Source organism: Ixodes scapularis, unplaced genomic scaffold, assembly GCF_016920785.2.
Source record: "Ixodes scapularis isolate PalLabHiFi unplaced genomic scaffold, ASM1692078v2 PGA_scaffold0__279_contigs__length_252992795, whole genome shotgun sequence".
Taxonomy (NCBI): domain Eukaryota; kingdom Metazoa; phylum Arthropoda; class Arachnida; order Ixodida; family Ixodidae; genus Ixodes; species Ixodes scapularis.
Window position 1 is genome coordinate 2,876,858 of NW_024609835.1, and position 26,249 is coordinate 2,903,106.

At 48.0% G+C, this 26,249-nt stretch overlaps 1 protein-coding gene across 1 annotated transcript in view; it reads left to right on the forward strand.

The window, feature by feature from the left end:
* Positions 1 to 1,547: 1,547 nt before the first annotated feature.
* Positions 1,548 to 26,249, forward strand: part of LOC121835371 (alpha-(1,6)-fucosyltransferase-like) — a 115,295-nt gene continuing 90,593 nt past the window's right edge. Inside the window, exon 1 of the mRNA XM_042289536.1 lies at positions 1,548 to 1,599. Within this exon, the coding sequence (XP_042145470.1) occupies positions 1,548 to 1,599 (52 nt within the window). The remainder of the gene's footprint in view (positions 1,600 to 26,249) is intronic.

Here is a 26,249-nt window from a genome sequence, read left to right on the forward strand (position 1 = left end):
ACTTTTTTTTTAAAAAGCTTGCTATCTGGGAGGTCGCGGAGTAACAGAATTTTGGCTTCCTGCCATAGTTGGACGTTTATCTATTGGTTCCACACCTTTGTCGCAGTCCTTTTTCGGTTTGAGGTCATCCCTATTCCAGCTGCAGAACACGTCGTATAAAAAGCGACAGTGCCTCAGCGGATTTTCTAGATACGTTTCTTTCACCCAAAGAAGGCATAGTCGTTTATGGCCTGAAAAAAGAAAACAATAAAAAAACGCTGATACAAATATTTGTAATTAGGTTGTGGGTAATTCTCTCTATGTATTAAATAGATGCCTACTTTTGAATTTCAGAATTTTTCTTCGAACTAACTCAGCATCTCTGTTGGCCTATGAGTGACAATAGCTTGATAATTGAACCATTTGCACACGTTTCGAAGTATATATTGCTATATACTTATCTGCAGTTCCATTCCTGCTATAATATATTTGGCATCGACTAATGTAAAACATAATTAAGCTTCGAAATTATTTAGCAATAAACGAACAAACAAGCTTAGAAATAGCGAAATATATAAATAAATAAGGTAATAAAAGACATCAATTAATAAAAACAATTGATCCCTACTGAAAAAAAAAAGTTGGGGCTTCAATTTGCGATATGATGGTGGTTGGACAGCGAAGCTGTGGTACCACATGGAACGAATGGCCTTTGCAACATAGACCCTTTTTATAGCAAACGCCACCAGGTTTTTGACGCCCCAGAAAACTTCTGGTTTATAAAAAGAATGAACGAGGGTCACCTTAACACCGCTGCTTGAAATGTTGATAAAACGTTTAACTACCAATTCTCCAGGTGAAAGCCAGAAGAGCGAAGGATTGCGATATCTGATCAAATGTTTCGAGTATTCTTGTAAGCCAACTTGCCTCCTCCAAGATTTACTATTGTACAGCCGAAAGCCATCGCTAAATCTCAAACTTTGTTGTCCGTGTAGCGTTTGTGCTTTCTAGCACACGTGACATAAGCAAGCTCAACAGGCTTGCTATAACTGTGCGACCGAATGTAGCTTGGGACGCAAGCGGAACTTCATGTTTGTAAACAGTAGAACGGTCTATACAAAATGATTGACGAAAGAAAAGTGCACTGTACCAAAACTTTTTATGTATGAAATGTTAGTGACGTCACTTGCCACGTCGCAAGCTCCCGTCGCCCTGGCGGCTTGTCCAACAGTAATCTTTGGCGGGAAGCACATGCGGTGAGCGCTACGTGCTTCGCATTGTTATCAGGAGCGCCTTATCATCAATTATCGGGTTCGGATGCTTATTTTGTGGTTGTTCTTTTTTGAAACGAATGCATGTCGTATTTATGATTTACGCTTTTCACTTGAATCACTGAAGGTTTCTTTTTGCGTAACGACGGCGACACGAAAAAAATCCAGAAATCCGACCTGCAACGGCAAATTATACGTATACAACATCGCTGCAAAAAAAAATGAATAGGTTTATGGCGATGCCTGTTGAACCTTACCGGTGAAAATTTCGATCCTCCGTTTATCGGTATAACCAAAATGCTCACCGGTTCGATCAAGCTGCTCATCGCCCTAGTCAAACGGTTCACAGGTTTGAGTGTAGCGGTATGCGAACCTTTTCAAACCGCATAGCGGCATGGCGTACCGGTTTGAAACTGTTCATAAGTTCGATCAAAGTGTTCGTTAGCTCAGCCAAACAGTTTACAAGTCTGAGCGTAGCGGTATAACTCTCCACCGCGGGTCGCTTGCGGTCGAAGTTTGCTGAATCAAGTACGGTAGACTAAGTACGAATCGTCTTGGACTGTCGTGTGCTACCGCAGGCGATAATCGGTGGAAAGTCAGGAGTCCACTCAGTTCATCCCAAGACACTTCATCCCAGGACACTTCATCCCAGACACTTTATACCAAAATGATTCATCCCAAGACGTTGGTAGATCCGGAAAGTGATATTAGAGTGTGGAATCCATGTGGCGATTATGCCGTGAAAAATCGTCGAATTTTGCCCGGCGACTTTTGCTCTGCGCGTGGCATCAGTGCAGTGGCTGCTACGTCGCGTGCAAAGCGAGTGTGCTGTCGGGTGATCTTCGTCAGTTATTCGTCGTATAAAAGCTGAACTCTATAGAGAGAATTATGCGACAAATAACTGACGAACGACGCCCAACGGCACGCTCGCTTTGCGCGCGACGAAGCAGCCGCTACACTGATGCCACGCGCAGAGCAAAAGTCGCCGGGCAAAATTCGACGATTTTTCGCAGCATACTCGTCCCATGGAGTTCAGCTTCGCTCCATGAAGTTCAGCCTTTAGTCCAGTTGCTGATGTGATCATTCATCTACTGCTTGTGGCGCTGAGCAAAGATGTCGAACTGCAGATCACATAGCCCGGGGTTCGATCCCTCCTGAGCTCCTTTGTGAATCTTTCATATTTCGATTGTTTCGAGTAATGACTACTGATAAATAATTAATATTAATGATACTTTATTGGTGTTTGGATGCTAATGCATTGCCGGAAGCATACTTAAGCATCAAGGCCATACTTAAGTATGGCCTTGACCTGCATGTAATGTTTTTTGTTAAACACGAGAATTACACTTTTTGATGCAATCCAGTCCACAAACACAAATGTGACAAAAAAAAAAAAAACTGCGTTTAGTTTGCATGGTTTTCGTGACTGGCGCGATCATACGTTTCTCTGTCATCGGCCTTCCACGACTGGTCATACACTCAGTATAACGCGTTTAGTGTACTAAAAAAAATAGTTTTTATTCACCCTATAAATATGGTGGGAGGGGAGGAAAAAAGTGAAAGCCGTTTACAACTCCCTGTAACGCCGAATTAAAGCGCAGCTCTTGAGGAGGAGGAGGGAAGGGTGCTGGAGGGGAGGGGTCAACTGACCGGGGGGGGGGGGGGTCGCGTGACCTTGGCGGGTCACGTGACCGGGTCACGTGACGATGACACTGCCGATGATGTCATCAGTGACATCACTAATGACGTCATCAGTGACGATGACGATGCGGATTCCGATGACGTCATTAGTGACGTCACTGATGACGATCGGATGTCGGTGACGTCACCAGTGACGTTACTGATGACGTCATCAGTGACGATGACGATGCAGATGCCGGTGACGACATCAGTGACGTCACTAATGACGTCATCAGTGATGATGACGATGACGATGCGGATGCCGGTGACGTCATCATTGACGTCACTGATGACGTCATCAGTGATGATGACGATGACGATGCGGATGCCGGTGACGTCATCCGTGACGTCACTGATGACGTCATCAGTGATGATGACGATGACGATGCGGATGCCGGTGACGTCATCAGTGACGTCACTGATGACGTAATCAGTGATGTTGACGATGACGATGCGGATGCCGGTGATGTCATCAGTGACGATGACGTCATCGGGGGGGTCACGTGACCTCGGCGGGGGAGGTCACGTGACCTCGGGGGGTCACTTGCCTCCCCCCCCGAGGTCACGTGACCCCGTGGGGGGGGGGGGCTCGCGCGGTGCATTATGGGACATTTCCCATAATGCACCGCGCGGTTACGCCGACGCCGACGTCGACGCCGATGCCGCTCAAGCCGGAAACCGGCGCCTAAGAGCTGCGCTCTAAAAAGCTGTCTAAGCAGCTTGACTGGTCCTTAGCCCCCTCACAGGTACACAGCGGTTGCAAAAGCACACACAAGAAATTATATAAAGCAAAAAACAATAAAGGCAAAAAGCAGACAAAAAAACACCTACGAAGGAATCGGTGTAATCAGATAATTATTTTAATAGAAAAATATCTGCTAATATCAAAGCAAATAGCACACAAAAACAGACCTACGAGTGAATCACTGTAATCACATAATTACTTTGATAGAAAATATATCCTAATGTCACACACGCTACAGGATTCTATATCGAAATTAGACAGGATCATTTTGTTCAGAAAAGTTGGCAGTGTTTTTTGAACTATATGTAAACCATAGTCAGTACGAGATTCATCTACTACCAGAAATCTGAATGGCGAGTGCAATATGTTATAGGTTCGTTTCTGAGGGGTGCTAAGGCGTATCAAAAAGCGGTTTATGTCTCTCCATTCCTGTTTATGTTTTACTCACAGTCTAAAATCAAAGTGATGAAATACATTCAGAAAACCCAGCCCAACAAAAATTTCGTTAGTATGAAAATCATATGACACGTTGCATAATATCCTTAGTACTGTTTTCTGCAGTAAAAATAGTTTTCGTAGATTAGTTTTTGTGGTGGTATCCCAGAATAGATTACAGTAATTCAGGTAAGATTGAAATAATGAGTCACGATGAGTTATGCTCTCATTGACAGAAATAAGAGCAGTCAGACTCTCAACTTTAACAGTGTTTATTTAGGAACGTGATGACCTAGCTTTCACGAAACATTTTACGCACCATCGAACTTATCGCTCGTTACTAATAATTTCTGTCGGGATGTCAGTGATAGGAACAATAGACCGATCTCACCAAGCGTTTGGAGCTTGCGCGAGGCAGCCATAACTTTAGTTCACAGGAGGCATTCGGCAGTGCACGAGACTGTTCGTGCCCTGCACGCGCAGAGTTCCAGTGAGGTTGCTGCACGCGAAGAAAGACTAAAGTTCCCTCGATGCACTGCGGCAGCGGTGGCGTAGTCAAACTGGCTGGTGAGATCGGTCTATTAGAGGGCTCCACGATATACCTCGTCGCCAATAGCATCTGGCCGCGAACCACTTTGTTCCAAGTTCAATCTCCGTCAGGAGTACTCTTGTATTCGTATCTTGAATTGCCACCCATGGGGTATATATGTGGTAGTCACCGGGCACCATACTTGAGCGCGTCGTTCACAGCGTATGCTTAAAACGATACCCCACTTATCTTCCAAGAGAACCTACAATATTTGTGGTGCGAAGTGCACTTTGCGGAAGCGCAGCAGAAGTTCATGGTAAGCTCGCGCTGAACAGCAGCAGACTCAACTCGTGCCACTAAATAAGCAACGCTTTAGAGTAACGACATTTGGCCATATTGTGGCTTCAAATCATGGTTGCCAGTTATCGGAAGCTTTATTTGAAATCACAGGAAACGCTTTTACGTCCTCCAGAGATGTTTAAACAGTTGGCAACAGAGCAAAGAAACATTAGATGAGCTCCCTAACTCCTAATCTAATGCTGAGGAAGTCGCACTTTTGAATCATGACGATCAGCAGTTGCGTCTGCTCTGCACGAGCACCAAAATGGCGACGCCCACAATAATGTCAGGGAACAGAGTGCCGATACTCTAAGCGCAGCTCCTTTAGTGGCTCTAGACTCAACTATGGCCGCTTGAATACCAGCTATTCGCTCCGAGATGTTTTGGTGGCGCCTTCTTGTGGTTTCCGTCGGTGACGCCAAAACCAGGATTCCCATCACTGTGACGTCACGAGTTGTTACCCTGGCAACTTATCATCGGTTGCGACGACAAGTTCAGTTGTGTGTCTAGAAAGCACAGTGGAAGTTAGGAGCCATCACATACTGAAACTAACAACGTCAAAGCTGACACTCTCTGACAATGCTCGTAGTTTGGCCAATCGTGGAAAGATAGGAATGCCAAAGCTTTTGTTCGCGCACGTCTCTAACATACTTCATAAAGACAATTGCAAGAATGGCAGCTCACTGGTGCTTCATGTGTGCATGAATGTGCAGCGTGCGCGCGAACGTAGCATTGACAAGCTAATTGCACGTACTTGAATTGGGACTAGCAGAGACATGGCGGCGGCCAGATGCCCTGCCTGGAATCGTCTATAACTTTAACCTATACATAAAAACCGAGCGTGGTCATCGACAGTTAAAGATATTAATAAAAAAAACGTATTGGGAGTATTCACTGACGGTCATAGCTGTGTGCGGAGCTGCTAGCTGAGCGCGAGCTGACGGCGAGCTTCCACAGTTCTTTTGCAACGTGCATTCCGTACCATCAAGATTGCTAGTCTTAGCAGCATAGTAATGTCAGCTCGTTCTGAGAATGCGCTCTTAACGTCGCCCTCAAATACGGCGTTCAGTGAATACTCTTTATAGACACAATCTTTGTAAAACGAAACATCCTCAGCCAGTTAACTTTGATTTGCACAATAATTGGCAGTGGCCAATAAAGGGTTTCGGGCCCATAAGAAATTTTTCGTCTGTGCCCATTGCATAAAGTCTATTATTCGGCCCTACTACATCAGACTCTTCTCACTCCGCCAATCTATTCATCTTTTAGACTAGATCATCCTGAAAAAATAGCCCGGCCGTGATGTTTTCCCACAGCCCATCAAAACGCCCTTCTCCCCGACGCAATTGTGGACTGGAATGGCCTTCCTGGTGACATCGCAGCCATCGAGGACTCTGCCGCATTTTGCGGAGTGATTCAATAATATTGTAATCCCCATTCTCCTCTCTAACGCCTCACGGCCTAGAGGGTGCTGTAAATAAATAAATAAATAAATAGAGGGCGCTCAGCACTCCGCATGCGCCGAACCAAAACTGCTTCTTAGGTTTTGGGTTGGCGCTCGTCCCTAACGCGAAATTTGAGAAATAGAGTAGGGCCCCAAGTTGGGCTTGAGGCCGGGTTCCGTCGGCAAACACGGCGGCGCGCTTTCCGCTGGCTTCGGAACAAATTTTTCATGGTCGCAGCCGTATTAACCACGTTCATTGACAGCGAATGGCGCAGCCCCCAGTTTTCCATTTGCTTTATCTCACTGAACTCAAAAAGAATGAGTGGTGAGCTCGCCCTATATTAAAGATCATCTTCTAATTCTGGCCGTTCCTAAGTCCAAAGAGACGCGGTAACCGTTGACAAGGCAACATCTCGCTACACCGAGGCTCCGAGTGGATTTCGTTCGTGGCACGTTACCTTTAGCTAGAGTGTACTACGAAAAACGTGTAGCCTTCCAGCGCCAAGCTCGACCGGAACACTGGTCAAGGTCATAGAAAGAATAGAACACCGGGCTATGGTTTTTATATAACCTAGATGTCAGGTGTCATGTAAATGCATAACGTCACCGCGACCTGACTTGTGGTCACAACGTCATGCGACGTCACGACGACGCCTTGACTTCACCAAATATTTTACTAGGGGGAATACATTCCACTCCGCCCATTTGCATTAGACAGAACGCCTGCAGCGCCTAATCCACCCCTGACGAAAAAAAAAAAATCCGCGCCGAGTGTTTCTTTTTTGTCAAATAAGCCATCATTATTATCAGTCCCAAACATTACACGGCTACGCGCTACGCTACGCCGGCGGTCGGTGCGCCAGTGCAAGCCAGTGTCTCGAGGTATCAAACAACGTCAAATGTGTCGCTTGCTGTTTTCGTTGGATACTTTTTCGAAACGATGCACAGCATGTACCACGAGTTTCAGCAAACAATAGTTTAGTTTCAATTTCTAAATTTAACTTTTAGAAAAAAAAATCTCTTCAACTAGATGTATTTTGTCGTTTTGCGTTCAAGAGACAATCTGTTATTTTCTGTATTGCGTATGTTATTTCAGTGATGTGCTCCACTGGTATGGTGTAGTTTTGGAATCTGTATCCTATAAACGAAGAAACACTGTTGTTCTTTTTTTTGCGACGCTACCGCCTGTTGGTCAGCAAAGCATTTTGTCTTTAGTCTGTAGTCTTTATTTGTTTGGCTCTGGAGAGCCGCGCCACCGCGGAACGGCTGCAGCCCGTGCTATGTAGGCCCGCTGTGCCGCGTCTAGTGAACATGATAATGTGATGAGCATATACATGCATGTTGACGACGGCATGAACTGTTAAGGCTCTGTTATACTCCGACGTAACGCGTGCGCGCGTGCGAGCGCGTCACAGCGACGTCACGTCGGCGAAAACCCGACGCTCTATACTCCGGCGTCGTGGCGTAACCGACGCGACCGGCGGCCTTCGACGCAGCCTGACCGCCTCGACGCCAAAATGGAGCGCCGGACCGGGATGCATCACGCGCTGGCTCCCGGCAGGCGTCGCGCGGGAAGCGCGGCGAATGCGAGCAATAGCAGACGACAGGAGCACCACTCCGTGTGGCGTCATGTTCGAAGAATCGGACTCGGTCGGTCGAGAAGCTGATCGAGGGAATTCGTCCTCACCCGTGTGTCTACGACACGAGGAAGCTTGAGTACCGTAGACCGTGCGCTTGTCAAAGATGTACCGTATGTACATTGACCGCCTACGCTTGCGGCGCAGGTGGTGCACCAACAGTGCAAGCGCGAGTTTTCGTCGTGCAAGGTACGTCCACGCCATCGCTTGAACTTGGAGCTCAAGAAGCGCGAGAATTTTCGTCTGCTATTCGAAGCGAAAAGGAACCGGAAATGGCGCACTCTCGTAGGAAACGTGCCCTAGTAGTCAGATTCTGCGCATGCGCCGCGCCGGCGACCCACCGACGCAAGCCGCGGGGGCCGCCAGGGCCGTCGGAGTATAAAGAGGGCGAATTTTCGACGCACGCGGCGTGACTGACGTGACGTAGCCGACTTCGGCCAGCGTTCGCCGGCGCGCGCGTTACGTCGGAGTATAACGGAGCCTTTAGTATTGGGGAGGATGGCAGTCCAATTCGCACAAGTTCAGATTTCGTGGAAGCGGGTTGTGCGGGTCAGCAGCGAGCCATGGGGATCTGGCACGGCGTTCGATCGGTGCATGAAAGAACCCCAAGAACATGATGGCGCTGTTGCTCACTAGGGTTTACTGGGGTCGGAGCATCTTAGGGTGCCTACATGTCTGTCTGTCTCAGGGTGAAGACATCCATTGTTACCCTGAATGTACCAGCGCGTGACGCTCTGGCGCACTCGGTGCGTGACTTGGGCGGTAAAATGGCGTCTATGCAATAGCCAATACGAGCTCGAGCTGAGTGACACCGGATAGCGCGCACTTCAAAATGCATAAAACAACGAGTGGGCGGAAAAATGGCTGAGATGTCACCACGCAAGCAAAAGCGCGCGTGTGTATGAAGGCACTCTAGAGCGTCTGGGTCCAATGCGGTAGCTCAGTCAAAGTAGAAGCTGCCGCCTCCGAGGAACCGAGGCCCAGGGCTCAGATTGAGGCATCGCCGTTGCCCGGTGTGTCATCCTCTCAACGGCGTCGTCGTTGTGTTCTTTTCTTTACACGCGTAAAGACGTATAAATAAAATAAGACAGAACAAACGACAGAAAATCGAACGGCCAGTGGCGCGCCCATCGGGCACTGCCTTCGAAGAAAAAAAGCCAGCCTTCAAATCAAGAGCCGTCATCATCATCATCATCTACCGCCCGATAGCCGAGACCTCCCCGACGATAGATGGCTCTCGCCGAGCCCCCCAATTCAATGGGGAAAACGTCACGGCTGCAAGACGTCCAGCCATTCGACCAAGAAAACCTGTCCGCGCCGAGGCTATTGTATTTTCGAGGAGTGGAATGGTATTCACCCTAGCAAAGTATTTTACTTCAACGTCGTCATCGACGTTAACAACACGCGTTACATGACATCAAGACTGCGTTTTGACGTCATTTTGCGTTGACAACGACATTGATGTCAATATTGACGTTGACGTTGACGGCGACGACGACGACGTCAAGGTGACGGTGTATTTGTCAATGCGACGTCATAAAGACGTTTGGTGTCACGTCGTTAACGTCGTTGTCGACATGACGCAACTGGACGTCTCGACGACATCCCGACAATTTCACGACGTCAAGACTTCGTCGTGACGGCGCGTCGACGTTGATGTTGGCGAAGGCGACGACGTTACACGCAGTCAAGGCTTTTGCGTGACGTCGCTGTGACGTCGACAACGACGTCAGGACGACGTTAACGTGACTTCATAGCGATATTTGACGTTGCATGGCGCGTCGACGTCAACGTCGGCATCGACGACCACGTCGTCCTAGACGCGGCGACTTGATGTCGCCGCGTCTAGGACGCCATGGCAATGGCGACTTGATGTCGCGTAACGGCGTTGTCCTCGATGCGACGCGATGTCACGATGGCTTTACGACAGCATCTTTGCGTCGCGTAACGTCGTAGTCGGCGATGACGTCATGACGCCGTCGTAGCGTCACGTCGTCGTGACGTGGTGTTTTGAGGTTACCTCTGACTTAAATATCATAAAAAATACAATATAGCCCCAAGGGGCTATAATAGCTATATGACCTTGACCTGTGTCGTCGCTCGGTTCAATCACAGCGAAGGTGGCGCTCGTATCCAAGTGGCTTGGTTCCACCTGACCGCTTTTCACATTTTGAGGTGCAACTGAAAGCATGAGAGAGCCTGTAGCCCGCCTTGTTCAGTGGTTTCTAGCTCACTCTACTTTAGCTGAAAAACAAGTCTTCCAAGCAATCCAAGTCGCTCCAGCCCAGATCCAAATAAAGCAGGTGCTTGCAGAGTATGCTCACGCGTGTTCGTCTCAGTTTAGGCTGGTTCAATGCCGAAACCTTCGACCACAGAAGCTCAACACGGAACACAAACGTCAAAATTCGCCCTAGACCGAGCATCAAATTAGAGCGCTACAGATTAATTTTTTTTTTCTGAAAACAGTTAAAGGGGCACTCAAGTGCTTTTTGGAGAAGCTTGTTTTTGGAAGCATATTGTTTGTTGGGCTTCAGTCAATAAAAATGACCAGTTCTAAATGGCAAGGCGCCCTAGTAAACTCACAGCAATAGAAATACACAGGCACTATATCCTTTTGCGGGGTCCATCCCGTGTCTCCACCACCTCCATAGAATTCGACCAGTAGAAATAGCGAACTGCGAAAAGAGTGCTAAAGTTATTATTATTGCTCTTTTTAGGCACATGCACATTATATTTTGACAACAACGTCAAATCTTTGGCGGTAGGTGACGTAATACTGCTATTATTGTTTGAAAAAGAGCGAACTACGTTTTCTCCTGGCCTTGTTACGCGGGAGTGATGTGCCCACGCGGCGACGCGGCTCCGTCGTGGAGAGCGCGTGGCTCGCAGCTTATCTCGCCGCGAGAACGATAAGGAAGAGGATCTTCTTCCCGAGGCTCCCGCTTCCCGTTCTCAAAGCAAGGTTCACCGAATCGATCGACATCCACGTGTTGAAACGTTTATTCGTCTTCGCTTCCGTGTGATGCCGAACGTTTGTGTGGTAAAGTAGTGCCCGAATCGAAAGGTAAAAAAATATTCGAAAAGGTCTCCGGTTTTTCGCTCTGCCGGAGAAGGATCCACGAAGGCACGAATGGTTACGTGTCGCCGGGCGAGATGACGACACCGAGGACTTGAACCGGACTCCCCGTTTCTGTGCCGAGCATTTCGAGACGTCTGCATTTTCCAGCGGTTCTTCAGTCTTTCCCTTCGTCTGTATCTAGTGGCGTTGTTCCAAAAATAATGTGTCATTCACAAAATCCGTCAAGTCGGTAAAAAAAATTATCTTGAAAAAACGTGCTTTTTCTCAAAGGTTATGGGAAACTCTCAAAGTGCCTTGGATTCGCCTCAATGGCTCGTAGCATCCGCAGCAGTCGGTTGTTAGGTGACACGGAGTATAACAGTAAGTGCTCAAAGGCGCCAAGAAGATGGCAGCCAATGAAAACTCCCAATGTTCTCGCTGAAACATGACAATTGATAATGACATTGAACTGGACAAAAATAAGTTGTCATCTGGTTCTAACGCCTAACATTACATTTGGGCGAAGAACGACTGCTGGGCAATGCATTGTTTAGCGCTTTTATTTCTTTAAAGGGAGGGGTACCGAAACCCGGAGTAGGTGTCGCTGGCAAAGTGACCTCTAATTGGCTTGACCATGCAGGAGGGCAGTGGTCGCCTGTTCTTCTGTCCAAGTCTCCGCCACAGCAAAAGCACACACTGCCTATAGGCAGCAAACCGGAAGCGCCTGAAACAATGTCCACATTTATTGAATGTAAGGAACACCCACCAGCCATACACCTGAGGCAATGACCAGACTAATCAGATGTAATAAGCAATATTCGCTACTCTGAAATCTACACCTCTCCTGTGATTGTTTCCCCGGAAAAAAAAAAAAAACGGGGGCCGAGGCAGAACAGCAAGTTTCGCGACCGGAAACACGAAGTTGTACTCACTCGTTCGAGGTTGCCCCATGTTTCTTTCACCATAGTGGCGCATGTTCAACAAGGCCAGCTGTAGCACACCCGGATCGAGGCACAGCCCCTCGAAATCCGGGTGGCTTGTCACGCAGCTCTGCCGGCCCTGCTGCTTGCGACGGCGGCCGGGTAGTCACGGCAGCAGGCAGACTCTGCGACGGTTTCCATCGGCACGCAGCAACTGCATTGGCACCTTAAAACAGTAAACCAGCATCAGCTATACATATGAGAGGTATAATAAACAGCTCATCACCTGCCAGTTGGTGTTCCCAAGCCACTGGGTTGCGTCGTCGGTTTCGTCGTCTTCCTCCAGTGTCGACATTGAGCATCGCGAACTGTCGTCCGAGTCCGTCGCGTTCGAGGTATCGGCGTCGCGCGTAGGAGTGGCGTCGTAGGAGATTGAGCTGATATCTGCCGTCCGCCGAAGAATTTCCACCTCCAACGGTGTTAGATTTGGCAGGTCCATCTCCGCACGACGCAAGACCCGAAGTAAACAAAATGAGTCCCAACGAGAATCCATCAAATACGCGCACATTCGGAAGATCACTCCGCCGGTTCGAAGGATCAATCCGCCGGGAAGCCGTCACTCGTGATTGGATGGCGCACGCCCTTCCCTGCTGCCTTCCCGTCCGACAGCGCCCCTGACGGCGTGCGCCTAGGCGCAGAACAGCGATCTTTGATTGGATTTTTAATAGGGAAATCGGCCGCCCTTGAATGGAATTTTGGGATTTCTAGGATGCTTAGAGCCCGCAGATTGAGTTATGACAATAAATAGACGATCTCAGAATCCACTTGAGTGCCCCTTTAACAAGATTTATACTGATTTTAGTATGTTTTGCTTTAGCCAGGCTGACTCGTTTTTCACTTAACTATTATGTGTAAACAAAACGTGCTTGCTAAGGGCACATGTTTTACATTTTTTTAATATTTCTATTTGTTAAACATTACGCTTCTTAACCGCATTCGCGCTGCAAGTGGGAAACGCAAGCGCGCCACGCTGCATTGGTAAAATCATTATTCTATAAGCAGGCCGCGCCAACCTTGTTGCGTTTGGGTCCCCCAATTTCTTATGGCACCCAAATATTGGGGCCGCCTACTCTAAAACTCTCAAATGTGTGCCCAATTTTCGGGGAACGAACAGTTCCAGTTCTGAAATAAACAACAACAACAAATAAAGTAAAAAAAAATTAATTAAAGGTGTTTTGAGGAGGTTTCTGAGTTCGCTTGAATATGGCGAGAACTAACTCTGCTGGCCCTAAGCACCCTATAAATCCTTAAATCAGAACGGTACTCGACCGATTTCCCTATTAAAAAAGCAATAAAGGATCGCAGCACATCGATTTTATCTCCGGCGAATAGAGGAGCATATACCAAAACCAGGGCCACTGCTGGTCAACAGCCAACTAACGATCCTCCCACCTCCGACAGGTGGAACCGCGAAGTATATCTTGACTACGATTCAGTCCCGCGAGGGCGAGCTCGGAAGCTGACGACAGGACACCATCACTCCCGCGAAAGCAAGAAAAAAAAAAAAAAAAAAAAGAAAGAAAGAAACGTAGTGCGCTTTTTTTTTTTTTTGGATTGTGGCAGTATTATCTTCGCTGTCCTCGAAAAATATATATTTTTCGACTACTCTTATCTGATTTTATCATCTACAAAAACATACACATTTTGTAATACCAGCGTTAGCAATCCCAACGAAATGTCGCGTTTTTATTGGTCCCATCTCGTCCTGACTGCCGGCGCAGTGCTCCTCCCATCACCGGAGATCACCACGGTGTGTTCGATCTTAGGATGCTTTTTTAATAGGGAAATCAAAGGTGGATCGCTATGATTTATAGATTTCTAGAATGCCTAGAGCCCGAAGATTGAGTTGTCGCGATAGTTAGGCAATCTCAGAAACCTCCTCAGGGCACCTGTAAGGTGACGACATTTATCTATTGGTATAAGCGTCGTGTACATACCCGTCTGAGTTTGTGAAATTTTTACGATCAGACATTTAGTGTCGACGTATACCGTGACGAAGTCCCAAGAACTTGTCCCGTAGGTTGCTAAAGAAAAAAAAAGCATATCAGGTTTGTTTCGTCTCTTTTCCCCGTTTTATTTCCGCCTCGCTCAAAGAGACAAAACAGCAAAGGCATTAAGATTAAATCTAATGCATGCTTATAGCCTTTTTTGGCCAATTACCAACCTGCTAAATATAATACTGGGAACGTAGATATATGTGGTGCACATGGTCGCCTTGTCTGTATAAAATATTCGAAATAAATATCTGCAATAAGGTCTTGACGAGTGCACGTACAATATACCATTTGTTTTAAGATTTTGCTTGAAGAGGGTTTGTGTTACATACGACAGCACGTGCAGTTTGTGTAACCACACGCAGCATGCTTGTTGACTCTTGGGTAATACTAGCGGGGAGATGTTTTGGTGGCGCCCTCCTATGACTCCCTACCTCGCGAACAGCATTTTCGATTGTTTTTCTAATGAGCATGGTGGAAGCTTGAAATCATTGCGCACTGAAACCAACACTGCCAACAGAGTCCAAATTGACGTTCTTACCTTAGTCTTGTTTTCGTGTATGAGATATAGTTTGCCAACGTCATAGTCACCATTCGGCCAATCGTGGCAAACTGACTACAGCGAAAATTTCGATCGCGCACATCACCAATACCCAATGGTATAAGCATAACGTAAGAAATAAAACAAAATATTAATATATGATATTTAAACTGCGTAATTGTACTCGCCCACATTTGACGAACTTCTTACACGCTGTACCTAAGAAGAGTAGCCATTGTAGTACGACTACTAGTCTGTGGTTTATAATGTGCATCACACTGCCTTTTTAGATACAAGAACGTACGTCGGTACAGAAATCATTCAGTTCACGGATCATCTCTGTACCGGCGGGAATTGAACACATGACACCTGTGTTCTGTACCGGTCGGGCGGGAATCGAACACAGGACCCCTGGGTTCTGCAGCTCCAGCTTTCGCTCCGCGTGCTCCGAGCTGCATACTGTTAACACGCTGTTTTCTTTTATTACATAAAACATCACAATTACTTCATAAAAGAACTATACTCGGGGACATTTCCAGGCAATGAAACCAAAGCCGGCCATCGTTGCGCACGCGCACATTGAGCACCGATAACTCCCTGCATTGCCTTCACTTGTTCTGAAATGCCAGAAACAGTTCTCCCCGATAATACGAGAGTGGGTTACTTTGGACTACACTATAAAATATAATGTAATTAAAAAAGTAGTTCTGTAACACTGACAACAAGCTTTACTCACATGTGCAGCACACATAACAGAGGTCACAAGGGCCAGAGAGCAAACAAACATGATGTGATGCGATAGTTGGTTTTTGTAAATTCGTTTGTTGACATCGTGATATCTGAATCGGGACTTCAGCATCTAAACGTCAGTTTCAAGTAACTCTATATCCTAAGTTTAGAGGCTTACATACCTAATCTTCTGGATCAAGACCGCCATGCGGGTTCACCCCAAACTAAGTTCAGTACGATAACTTAATATACCATGTAATCCAATCAATGGTAATACTTCCCAACTCAGGGTGTGTTCTTGCTTTCACATGTCGAGAAACTTTATGGTATGTAATGATGAATAAAGATAAATAATTGGGACATTACAGAAGGGTATGCTGTAACGACAGAGAAGAGTCCACTGGAAAAAGAAACAACTTTTCTTTTCTCCCATGGTTTTCACTTGTACTACTTACATATTAAACTGGACAAACAACTTTTAATCTCCACACTAACAGAGTATCTCCGTAAAAAGTGAAAAAACATGAGTGCCACGAGCCATACACCAGTTTTTCGGTCGCAAATATCGGTGGCCCCCTCCAATGGTTCAACTAATTACTTGCTCAAGATGACCGCCGTGGGACCACAGCCTTGAAGGGACCATGAGCATAATGGGGAAGTTCAGTTTAAGGATTGAAAAAGGTGTCATGTGTATTCCAGGTAATATTGACGAAGGTTTTGCTCGAAGTTTCGCTTGCGCGCCAAATGAATAATTTTAACAAAGCCAGCAATAATCACGCCGGGACCGATGACAGCGACACCCGCGTCTGTGGAAAAATGCAGCTTGTGAGTGACGTAGAGCGTGACATCGATTGAGGCTTTTCCGATAACTGGCGGAAGTGATTGGAGTCCGCTTTTCTTGGTTTTGAATCGTAAGTTGTCAAAAAATCAAAACGTCATTTTTATTAAATTTTATGACAACAATGAACATGTATTTTTGTCAGCAAGGTTTACTGCCATTAACATAAAATTTTACTTCAATGCGCAGACGCGTGGACTCAAATAACCTACCGCCTTTCACTCGTGACAATGGTCGGGGTCTAACTTGAAAAGCGTTCAGTGTGTCAAAAAAACTAGATTTTTTTTTTCTGGCAAGAAAAAAAAAATGGCGTATCATTGCGTTTATTCCGTTTTGTCGCTCGATTCTTGGTTACAGGCGGGAAGAGAGTTGCACAAACTATTCCAAGCTGACGAGCAGCAGTTTCCGGTACCTTTCCGGGTTCATGCCAAAAAGCTTTTGTCAGAGCTTGTGTAGCACTCCGCGATATTCCCTACCCATCCATCCAGCCTTTCATTCAACGAGACCTGTCTGCGTTTGTGGTGTGCTGAAGTCTTCTGCGCAAATATGCGGCATGAAGACATCGGTAAACGCCCCTGGACAAGCCCAAAACTTCGCCGCTTTTACGCCGAGCCTCCTCGAGCAGGACCATAGTTGTCTCGGGTCTTGGGTTAGCAACGCTGACCGCGTCCGCTTTAAGTCTATCACGGTGTTCTGTCTCATGTGGAACGTAACAGCAAAGTAAAACTATTGTTATCTGTAATGCGATAGCGTCGCTCGCATCGCGATTGGCAATGAAATATGTCGACTAAAATAAGGCATATAGGAGGTATTCACTGGACGCCATATTTGAGGCCGGTGTTAAGAGCGCATGCTCAGAACGAGCTCACATTAATAGCCTGCTTAGACCGGCAACCTTGATGGTGCTAAATGCACGCTCCAAAAGGACTGCGGAAGCTATGGCCGCCAGTGAATACTCCCTAGAGGTACATGTACAGAGTTTTATTTACCATAAAAATAAACTACGCACCGCCAAACGCTTATTCTTCGCCCAAATGTAGCACTAGAGGTTTGAACTAGAGTGCCTCAATATCCTTCTGTTTGGGTGATGCCTTCGTTTGTAGTACCTGATGCCGACAGCACGCGCTCACAGGGAAAATACAAAAAAATCGCAGGAAACAAAATGTCGCCGTAGCACAGTCAGCGCCACGAGCGCGCGCAGAAACACACTCTTTCACTTGCTTAAGAACAAAAAAATAAAAATAAGGGTTCGAAACAAAATGACCAGATATCATCATCCCAAGCAAAGCGCACATGAAGGCATCCTAGTCGGAACCAGGGAACCAGATGCCAAGGTTTAGTGCCAACCGCTCTCTTATTCAAAAGTTATAAGCAATTTTCTAAAGATCTCATGGGTAAAATGGTGGCTAGACCCTTTACAACACACGGAGCTCTATGCCGCCAGTTATCGAAAACGGGCAAAAGTGAGCCGCATTTTCCAATGAAAATTTCGAAAATCACACATATCGTTTAAATAAGATAACGGTTAGTTATGAAAAATTGTCATCTGGTTTGAATGTTTAGGTCTACATTTTGGGCGAAAATGAGCGTTCGGTATTGCATAGTTTATTTTTGCCATAAAAAAGGAACTAATTTTTTTGGGGGACATCTCGTACTACAAAGCGCCGCTACAGCTCATTGCTCCAGCTGCGCTCATGAACACTAAATTCTAGCGAAACGGACGGTTTATTTTTAACGTCACCTCCGTTTAGGAGAGGTTGTATAGCGGGGAAATCGAACGTGAGTTGCGGTTTTGTCAATTTATTTTACACGAAATAGCAAGCTTCATACAATCTATCTAAAGATCGAGCATAATGACAGGTCCCTTCAGAGGCGGAAAGCATCCTCTTCTAAAAAGTCGTCGGAGCAAGAACGGCGGCGGCCAACAGGGGCAGAAAAGTGGTAGCGAAAGAGGCCCTTGCCATTTGTGGGGAACGGAAGGGAGAGGAGGAGCAGTGCCTCTGCTAGTAGAGTCGGATTTTGCGGTCGTACATGAGCATGTTTTGCCGCGAAGGGGCACAAACATCTACCGTTGTAAGAACGCGCAAATTACCATGAGGTAATGGTGAGACATATGAACAACAAAATACACGACGCGTCAAAAAATTAAGATTGCCGGTGCTCAATTAGCAGACCGGGAATATCAGAGGCCAATTCCACATATTTCAATGTATTCCGAGTTGTATAACGGGTCGGCCGTTTTGTCGTGCACATGTGTTAAGCGTTTTTATGAATTTTCCGAAAAAGAAGCAATGTGATAGACTTCCAAAACTTTAGCTTGAGGAATTAAATGACCCAATAATTAACACAAATAAACTATTTTCTTTTCGTCTGGTGTCTCGTTTTTATGTCGCTGATGTGCCTATTTTTCAAAACATAGGGCATTAACAGAGAGCTGTAGATATTTAGTTCAGTAAACCCAAAGTAGGGGAGGTACGTAAGTTAGGCTTAATGGCACAACAAAAGTAAGGACAAGGTTGAAGAAATCGCTGGCAGCAATAAATGATCAGAAATAATTTGAGTACTGAGTACTCTGTCTTGACTGGTCGGTCAATTTAGTTTTAACTTCCATAAATAAAATGACTGACCACTCAAAGATTATTAAGCGACGTAGGAGTCATAAGTTGGTTATTTGTGCGGGCTAACTACAGTGGTGTCCAAAAAAAAAAAAAAAAGGAAGCTATGCATAAGGTACTCTGTGACGTTGTATAAAATAGGGTGTAAATACGCACATTTGGCGCTGATGAACTCTAGCACAGCGTTACGTTTTACACTAGCCTTGAGCGCACCGAAAGGTAAAGGTGAATCGAAAGCTAAAGCTTGTACACGTTCTGCTCAGGTGCTAATGTTGGGATTTTCACTGTACATTATTGCCTTGAGACTTAATGTAAGCCGTCTCCTAAATGCTTGCAACAAAACAAGACGAAATATTCTGTCTTGGTATGCGAACGCAAAAGGAGACAAGGGACACACAAAAACAATTTACCTGCTGACAGCACCAATCTTCTCGGCGCCAAAATAAGTATTCACAGGCTGCCCAGCGTTTGCGACAAAACGCCTGCCAAGAGAGAGCTTTTCCAAGTGATTTCACGCCGTTACTCTTGTTCTTGACAGACAGTTACGTTTACGAACGCGTAAGACCACATGTGAAGTTTTGGATATTTCTGTTCGCGTAGCTCGATTGGGCCTCCTGACGCGATTGCGGACGGGGCGCACGATGGCCCGCTCATCAGCGAGATCGACAACGATCGAGCACGGCCGCGGTGACACCGGACGTAGCGATGTGCCCAGCGTCTACACTGTTTTGTTGATAACGTTTCCAACTGGCAACGAAGCGAAATGTAGGCTGGTGCTGAATGCTGATAACCGGGGACGATCGTACCGGAGCAAGGATCTCGCTTGGCCCCTCAGCCGGGTGGGACATCGCGAGGCTGGGCGCTTTCCAAATGGGCACTGTAAAATTCCATAGCACCGATGCCAAGGAAAAACTTTTGTCGGCTGGGACATTGCAGGTAACAGACCAACTTTCATTTGTGGTTGATCCCGAAAGGCATGAATTGAAATGGCAGATCCTTTGGGCGTCGCTAGGCTTTGGTGAAGTGTGCGGGTCTATGTATGTCGCCGACCTAAAAGCTTTTTACAAACCCCAGGAGGTAGATGTGTTGCAGGTTTAAAATGGAGACGATCCCGATCACATCTCGAAAAATTCCACACTGTCTCTGCCATGATACAATCTGCGACGGCGGTGAAGACGACTAAAGGAGCACGAGGTCTAAGTGCGTTATATTCATGCCCTCTTCGGTTTTGTGAGGGGAGAAGAGAAAGTAGCCGTGCTCCAGTGTGCGCAGTTGGCTAGGCGTCGTTCTTGGACGCAGCCACTTACTCCTGCCGCGCCAAGGCCGTATGTTGTTTTTTAATTCATAGTGCCTCGTGCCAGACACGTAACGGCGGCGACGCAGCTCCCATCATCAGACCCACGGCAGCCGCATCGGTACCACCTGGAAGTACAGACGTCGGACCCGCAATCGCCGATTTGCTAAGACCCTTGCTGACCCAGAAGGAAGGCCCCCCACACCCCCCTAAGATGCCCCCATTTGTTTCTTGAAGGGGGGGGGGGGGGGGAGGAGATATGTCGGCAACCTGGGGATCCAAAGCTTTGGCCCAGGTTGCCCATTAGCCAAATCGTCAGTGGTCATTCTACTCGCGAGAGGGCCAAGGGAAACTGGCCACGCGAGCGGCACTCCGCCGCTGATAAAAGGCAGTCACGGCGTACGCGACGGGGCTGTTGGGATCGCGGCGTGAGTGATGGCGGTAAATAAGTGCCTACGTGTGGTTGAACAAGTGCATCGTGTCATCCTGCGATACAGGCAGCAGCAAGGGAATTCCCGCAAGTTTCCACTTTCAGCCGAACGTTGACGTAATCGTCGTGTCCACTCTGGGCCCAGCGTTGGCCTTCTCTGATGACGCCATTTCATTCAGCATTGTATTGTATTGTATTGTATTCTGCGGCGCAATCTCTTTGAAACGAGAGTCGAAGTTCGACACGCCAAAAAAGTTAAAAAAGAAAAAAGGAAAGAAAAGAAAAGAAAAAAAGGGGGAGAGAAGGGGGGAGGTCGTCAGGGCCCACCATCTGTCGTCGATGACCAATGGTGGGCGGAGGGTAACAGCTACACGATCACGGTGGTCCGATCGGTACGCGCTGACTTCTCGGTGCGCAAATCACCGTCGCACTTTCCACCACGCCTCCAGTCTTTGCCTAGAACAGGCCACGTGGTCATGTTCGTTCGTGAAGCCGAGTGCCTGCTTGATGCGGGAATCCCCAATGGGCGCTGGCAGGAGCTTCTGGCACGTGAGCAGCAAATGCTTGGTGGTCTCTTCGTCTTCTCCACAGGCGCTGCATGTCATGTCCGTCACGTTACTGTCAAACTTTCGACGGTACTGTCTGGTGCGCAGGGCACCACCGCGGGCCTCGATGAGTAGGCGACTTCCCAGCGTGTTTTTGCAGAACGTTACTGGAGCGATCTCGGTCTTGAAAGATGCATACAAATGCATGCTAGTATGCTGTTGCATTCCCAATATCCAGCGCTCCCTTTCGACAGCCTTTATCTGCGTTCGCACTTTACGCACCCAATCTTTTTCAGCTTGAGGCTCATCACTCATGCAAAAGGCTCCAAACTTTGTGCCGAGGTGGGTGACACGATTCCTCCACGTCGAACGGATGTTCTTGAGGTGAATGTATATGAAAAGTCGCCGTGCCCAGCGGTCTTCGTCCATATGCCGGAGTCGCGCGTAGTACTCTAGCTTGCTGCAGGCTTCTCGTGCCTCGAAAGATGACCATCCGACGTCTCCTTCAACAAGCTCGTTGGCCACTTGTCCATGGCATCCCAGCGCTTGACGTCCGACATCTCTTTGGCGTCGTTCAAGATATTCACGAAGCTCGCTGGGTATGCCAATGACAGAGTTTCCAAAAGTCAGCCCGGGTACCGCGACGGCCTTCCAAAGTTCCCTGGTAACGACGTATTGGTCGCAGCTCCAGAGGCACCGTCTTCGCAGTATGTTTCGCTTACGCACTGAGGACGTCCTGAGGTTTTGGTGATGCTCAGCGAGGTAGTTTTTTGTAGCTGATAGTGTCACGCCAAGGTACCTGTACTTGGTGCAAACAGGGATCGCTGCACCCTGTAGGATGAATGGTACAATGCTCTCCTCCTCGCGGGAAAAAATAACTGTCGCTGACTTGTCAGCATTGAAGCGTAATTGGAGTTGATCCGCCTCGGTCTCACATGTGGCCAGCAGTTTCTTCATGTCACCCACACTGTCGGCCATCAAGACAAGGTCATCAGCGTATGCAAGTCCAGGTAGCCGCCATGTAATCACCTCCCCGTGTTGGAGATGCGTCAAAGAAAAACCGATGGCCGTTTTCTCCAGCGCCCTTTCCATGCTAGATGCATACAACATGTACAGTGTCGGCGACAATGGACAGCCCTGTCGTAATCCTTTTTCAACTATAACCTCGTCAGATTTCACACCGTTGAAAGATGCCGTCACAACATTTTTATTGTAGAGCCGCTGGATTAACGTCACCCAGGTTTCAGGCATATTAAGCTGTTTTAATCTTTTTAAAAGCATGGTATGAGGAATGCAATCATATGCTTTCGCTATATCAAGGAAGCAAGTAATCATTGGTCGCTTCTCCCTCCGTGCGATCTCGATGCATTGCGTCAAAGTAAAAAGATTATCTTCCAAGCGTCGCCCACGTCTAAAACCGTTCTGCAACTCAGTCAGTATGCCGCTCTCCTCGGCCCACTGTGTTATACGCCCATTAATTATGGTCGCGAACACCCTATAGGCAACCGGCGTGACCGTGAGTGGTCTGTAGTCGTGTAACAACTGCTTGTTGCCGCCTGTCTTTGGAATGAAGGAAACTCGACCACGTCTCCAGTCGCTGGGAATCGGGTCATCGCCGCAGCAGATTTGACTAAACAGGTGTGCCAGGTGCTCTCGTGCGTCGGGTCCTAGACCTTTGAGCACCTTGGCCGAGATTCCATCCAGCCCCTGTGCTGTGTTGCCGTTTAGCCGCGCCAGTGCACGTTCTACCTGAACACACCCCACGACTGTTGCATTTTGGTCGACTGTGGTACTCTGCGGGGCATCTTCTAAATGCCGGATTTCATCCCTCATGCCTTCATGATTGCAGTTCATTTGTTCCGTCCCAAAGAGAGTGTAGAGATATTCACCCAGAAGTTCTTTTATGTTCTTTACCTCACTTCCATTGTCCGGATCCACCAGTCAGGGGAGAGCTGTCTTTCCCATCTAGACTACCAATGTAGCGCCAGAACTTCTCTCCGGCTTTTTTTCCGCCCTTTCGTATGTCTGCCATCTCCTTGCAGTCATGTGCTTGTTTTTTCTTTTCAACAATAGCTTGTGTTAGTGCCTTGCGTCTTTGGTACTCCTCCCAGAGTTGCAACGTCTCTGGACCTTTTCCAAACGACTTTAGTGCTTGGCGATGTTCTCGGTTCGCGTCTTGTCGGTACCGAATCGCTCTCCCGATTTCAGCGTCCCACCACGGGACAAGTTGTCTTTTTCCTTGCGCGCTCTTTGCCACCGAACGCTCGGCAACTGCCTGCCTAAGTTCCGTGGCGTATTCTTCATACGTTGCGGCCTTCATGCGTTGCTCACTTTCTTCGAAGTCTTGACATACAGCCTCGATATCCCCCTCACGCAGCCGAAACGTCAATGCACGCTTTGGGCGACTGCGATGCCGTTGGATTGCTCCGAAATGTAGTAGTATGGTACTATGATCGCTGCCAACGCTCCGTTCACCATTGTCGTCCACAACTATTTTTTGAAGGCGGTTTGACAGCCTCTTGGAGGCGAGGGCGTAATCAATGCAGGTTTTTTTGTCCCGCACCATCCATGTATACTTTCCTTCACACTCTTCTCTCAGGTTTAATATCTCCAAGTCCGGGAGGTACGGGAGGTGTCGCGCCGCGGCGCGGTGGAATGCGGCTGCAATGGGCGCGTTCAATAGCGGCTCCCTCAGCTCCGAACGGAGTCACTCGAGTCGGAGTCCTCGGAGCGCCTACTAAACAGCAAAAAAAAAAAAATAAATAAATAAATCGCGGCTTTAATTTTGTTTTTACGCAATTTCCGCTTCCTCCCCTGTGCAAAACGGTCTCCGAATAAACTGGAAGCAGACGATGGCGAGCGCCATTGCTTTTATTTCACGCCAGTATTGAAGAAGTCTTGACAAGGTCGTTGAAGAAAAAGCAAGTGACTGATATACATCAGCGCTGCTGTTCGAAGCGATGCAACGCGATCGATCCCTTCGCTTGGCGGTGAAAAGGCAGCTACTGTTATAAAACCGACGAAACGTCGTCAGTGCACGCAAAATATGGAGCTCGGTGAATCTACGCCGCCGGTTGCGATACTTTGATACGTCCATACGTCTGTTCTGCCCTTCGTAACGAACTTTTCATAATATGTATTCGTATACACACCGGGAAGTTCGGCCGCGCACGGCGATCAAGGTTTTGTCGGCCGAAGCGAGCGTCAGCCAACGTGCACCCCGATTTAGCTACGCAAAGAAAACATTAATCGGGATCATGCTCTGCGTAATTGTCCAACCGGCTACCAAATTCGCGTTCATACCCTGCCTTGCTCTGTTCAGTGTGGACAGGACTATCGTCGATATTCACCGAGTTTCCGAGCAACAGCGACCAATACACGGCGCCAAATGAACGTTCACGTTGTTCATTAGCATATTCAAACCCAACAAAATACGGTCCAATGCGTTTTCCGAAAGAGCCTTACCTGAAAAAGATATTCGAACGCGTCATTCGTCTTACCTTGAGCACTTTTCATTAACAAAAGCGAGAAAACCACACACCCGCGGCAGAACCGACGCAGCTTATCCCGCCATTTTTTTCTCTTTTAGCGCTGGAACTTCGTCAGCGATCCGGAATTACGTCATGCCTTACTCCTTTCACTCCTCATCACGGTGTAAAGGCTGGTTCAGACAGTTGCGTTTGACTGCGTTTGACTGCGTTTGACTGCGTTGCGGCTGTGAGAAACCAGGACATCCCTGCTGCTTATATCGCGTGCCAAGATGATTCCTTGAATTGGATTCTCCGCTTCATAACGAAGCACAGATGTGTCGGTGAGTCGCTTTCGGTTCTCAACGCAACGCAGTCAAACGCAAGTGTCTGAACCGGCCTTAAGATACTCTTCAGGTCAGGTCAGCGCGCTCCTCGCGCAATGCAGATAAAGTTCGCTTTTCACTCTCTCACTATGTTTTCAAGCCGCGCCGGCAGATGATTCCTCGACCCGTGGGCACGGCAAAGACGGCTCGTGCCACCTCATGTACCGCACGCGCAGAGCTCCCGCGAGGTTGTCGCACGTGCAGAAAGACCACGGTGTACCGGGGTGTCATGGCAACGAGATAATTGTTTTCGCTCTCACACAGTTTCGCCGTTTCGCCGCCGGCGACACTGTCAGCCGTTGGCACGGTGGCCGCGGAATGATGCAGCCTTTCGGATGCCCGTCGAACGAACGCTATCTGATTCCTCGCGCCACGCATTCAGCCCCGGCGTGTCCTCACCTAAAGAGTGTATCTCACACCCTGCTCCTCATGCACCGACTCCGGAGACCGTGCACGAGAGCCTGGCTCCGAAGACTCGGAGTAACGTGCACCGGAAGTAGGTTTTTGCCGTGTAGTGGAAGAAGCGCTGACTCCTTGTGGAGCCGCTACTGAACGCGCCCAATGGCGTCACAAGTGTCAGCGGCACCCGGGGTGACAGCCCGCCGGGTGCCGCTGTGGCAATTTATGAATTATCCGAGAATTCGCCTTATTTCGACGGTGGCACAAGAGCAGTCGTTAATAAAAAGAAATGCTCTTGCGCTCTCGTGCCTGGGAAAACCACTCTTTCGATCCAAGCAGACATGACTGTGATCACGGTGTGAGATGCACTCTTTAGGTGAAGACACGGCGAGGCTGAACGCGCTGCGCGAGGAATCAGATAGTGTTCGTTCGACGGGCATCCGAAAGGCTGCATCATTCCGCGGTCACCGTGCCCGAGGCTGACAGTGTCGCCGGCGGCCAAACGGCGAAGCTATGTGAGAGCGAAAAACATTATCTCTTTGCCATGACACCCCGGTACACCGTAGTCTTTCTGCACGAGCGACAACCTCGCTGGAGCTCTGCGCATGTGGAGCATGAGGCGGCACGAGCTGTCTTTGCCGTGCCCACGGGTCGACGAGTCATCTGCCGGCGCCGCTTGAAACCATAGTGAAAGAGAGAGAAAGAGAGAGAGTGAAAAGCGAACTTTATCTGCTCTGCGCGAGGAGCGCGCTGTCCTCACCTGAAGAGTATTATCTTCCACCGTGACAGTGATGCACCCTGCCACGTGCCACTGCTAGTGCAGCTTGCTGGTGCCACAGTAGGTATTCCCGCGAAGCAGATATCACCAGCCGCGCGCCGTGCGGATTGTGCGCTAGACAGGCTGCGAAACGGGT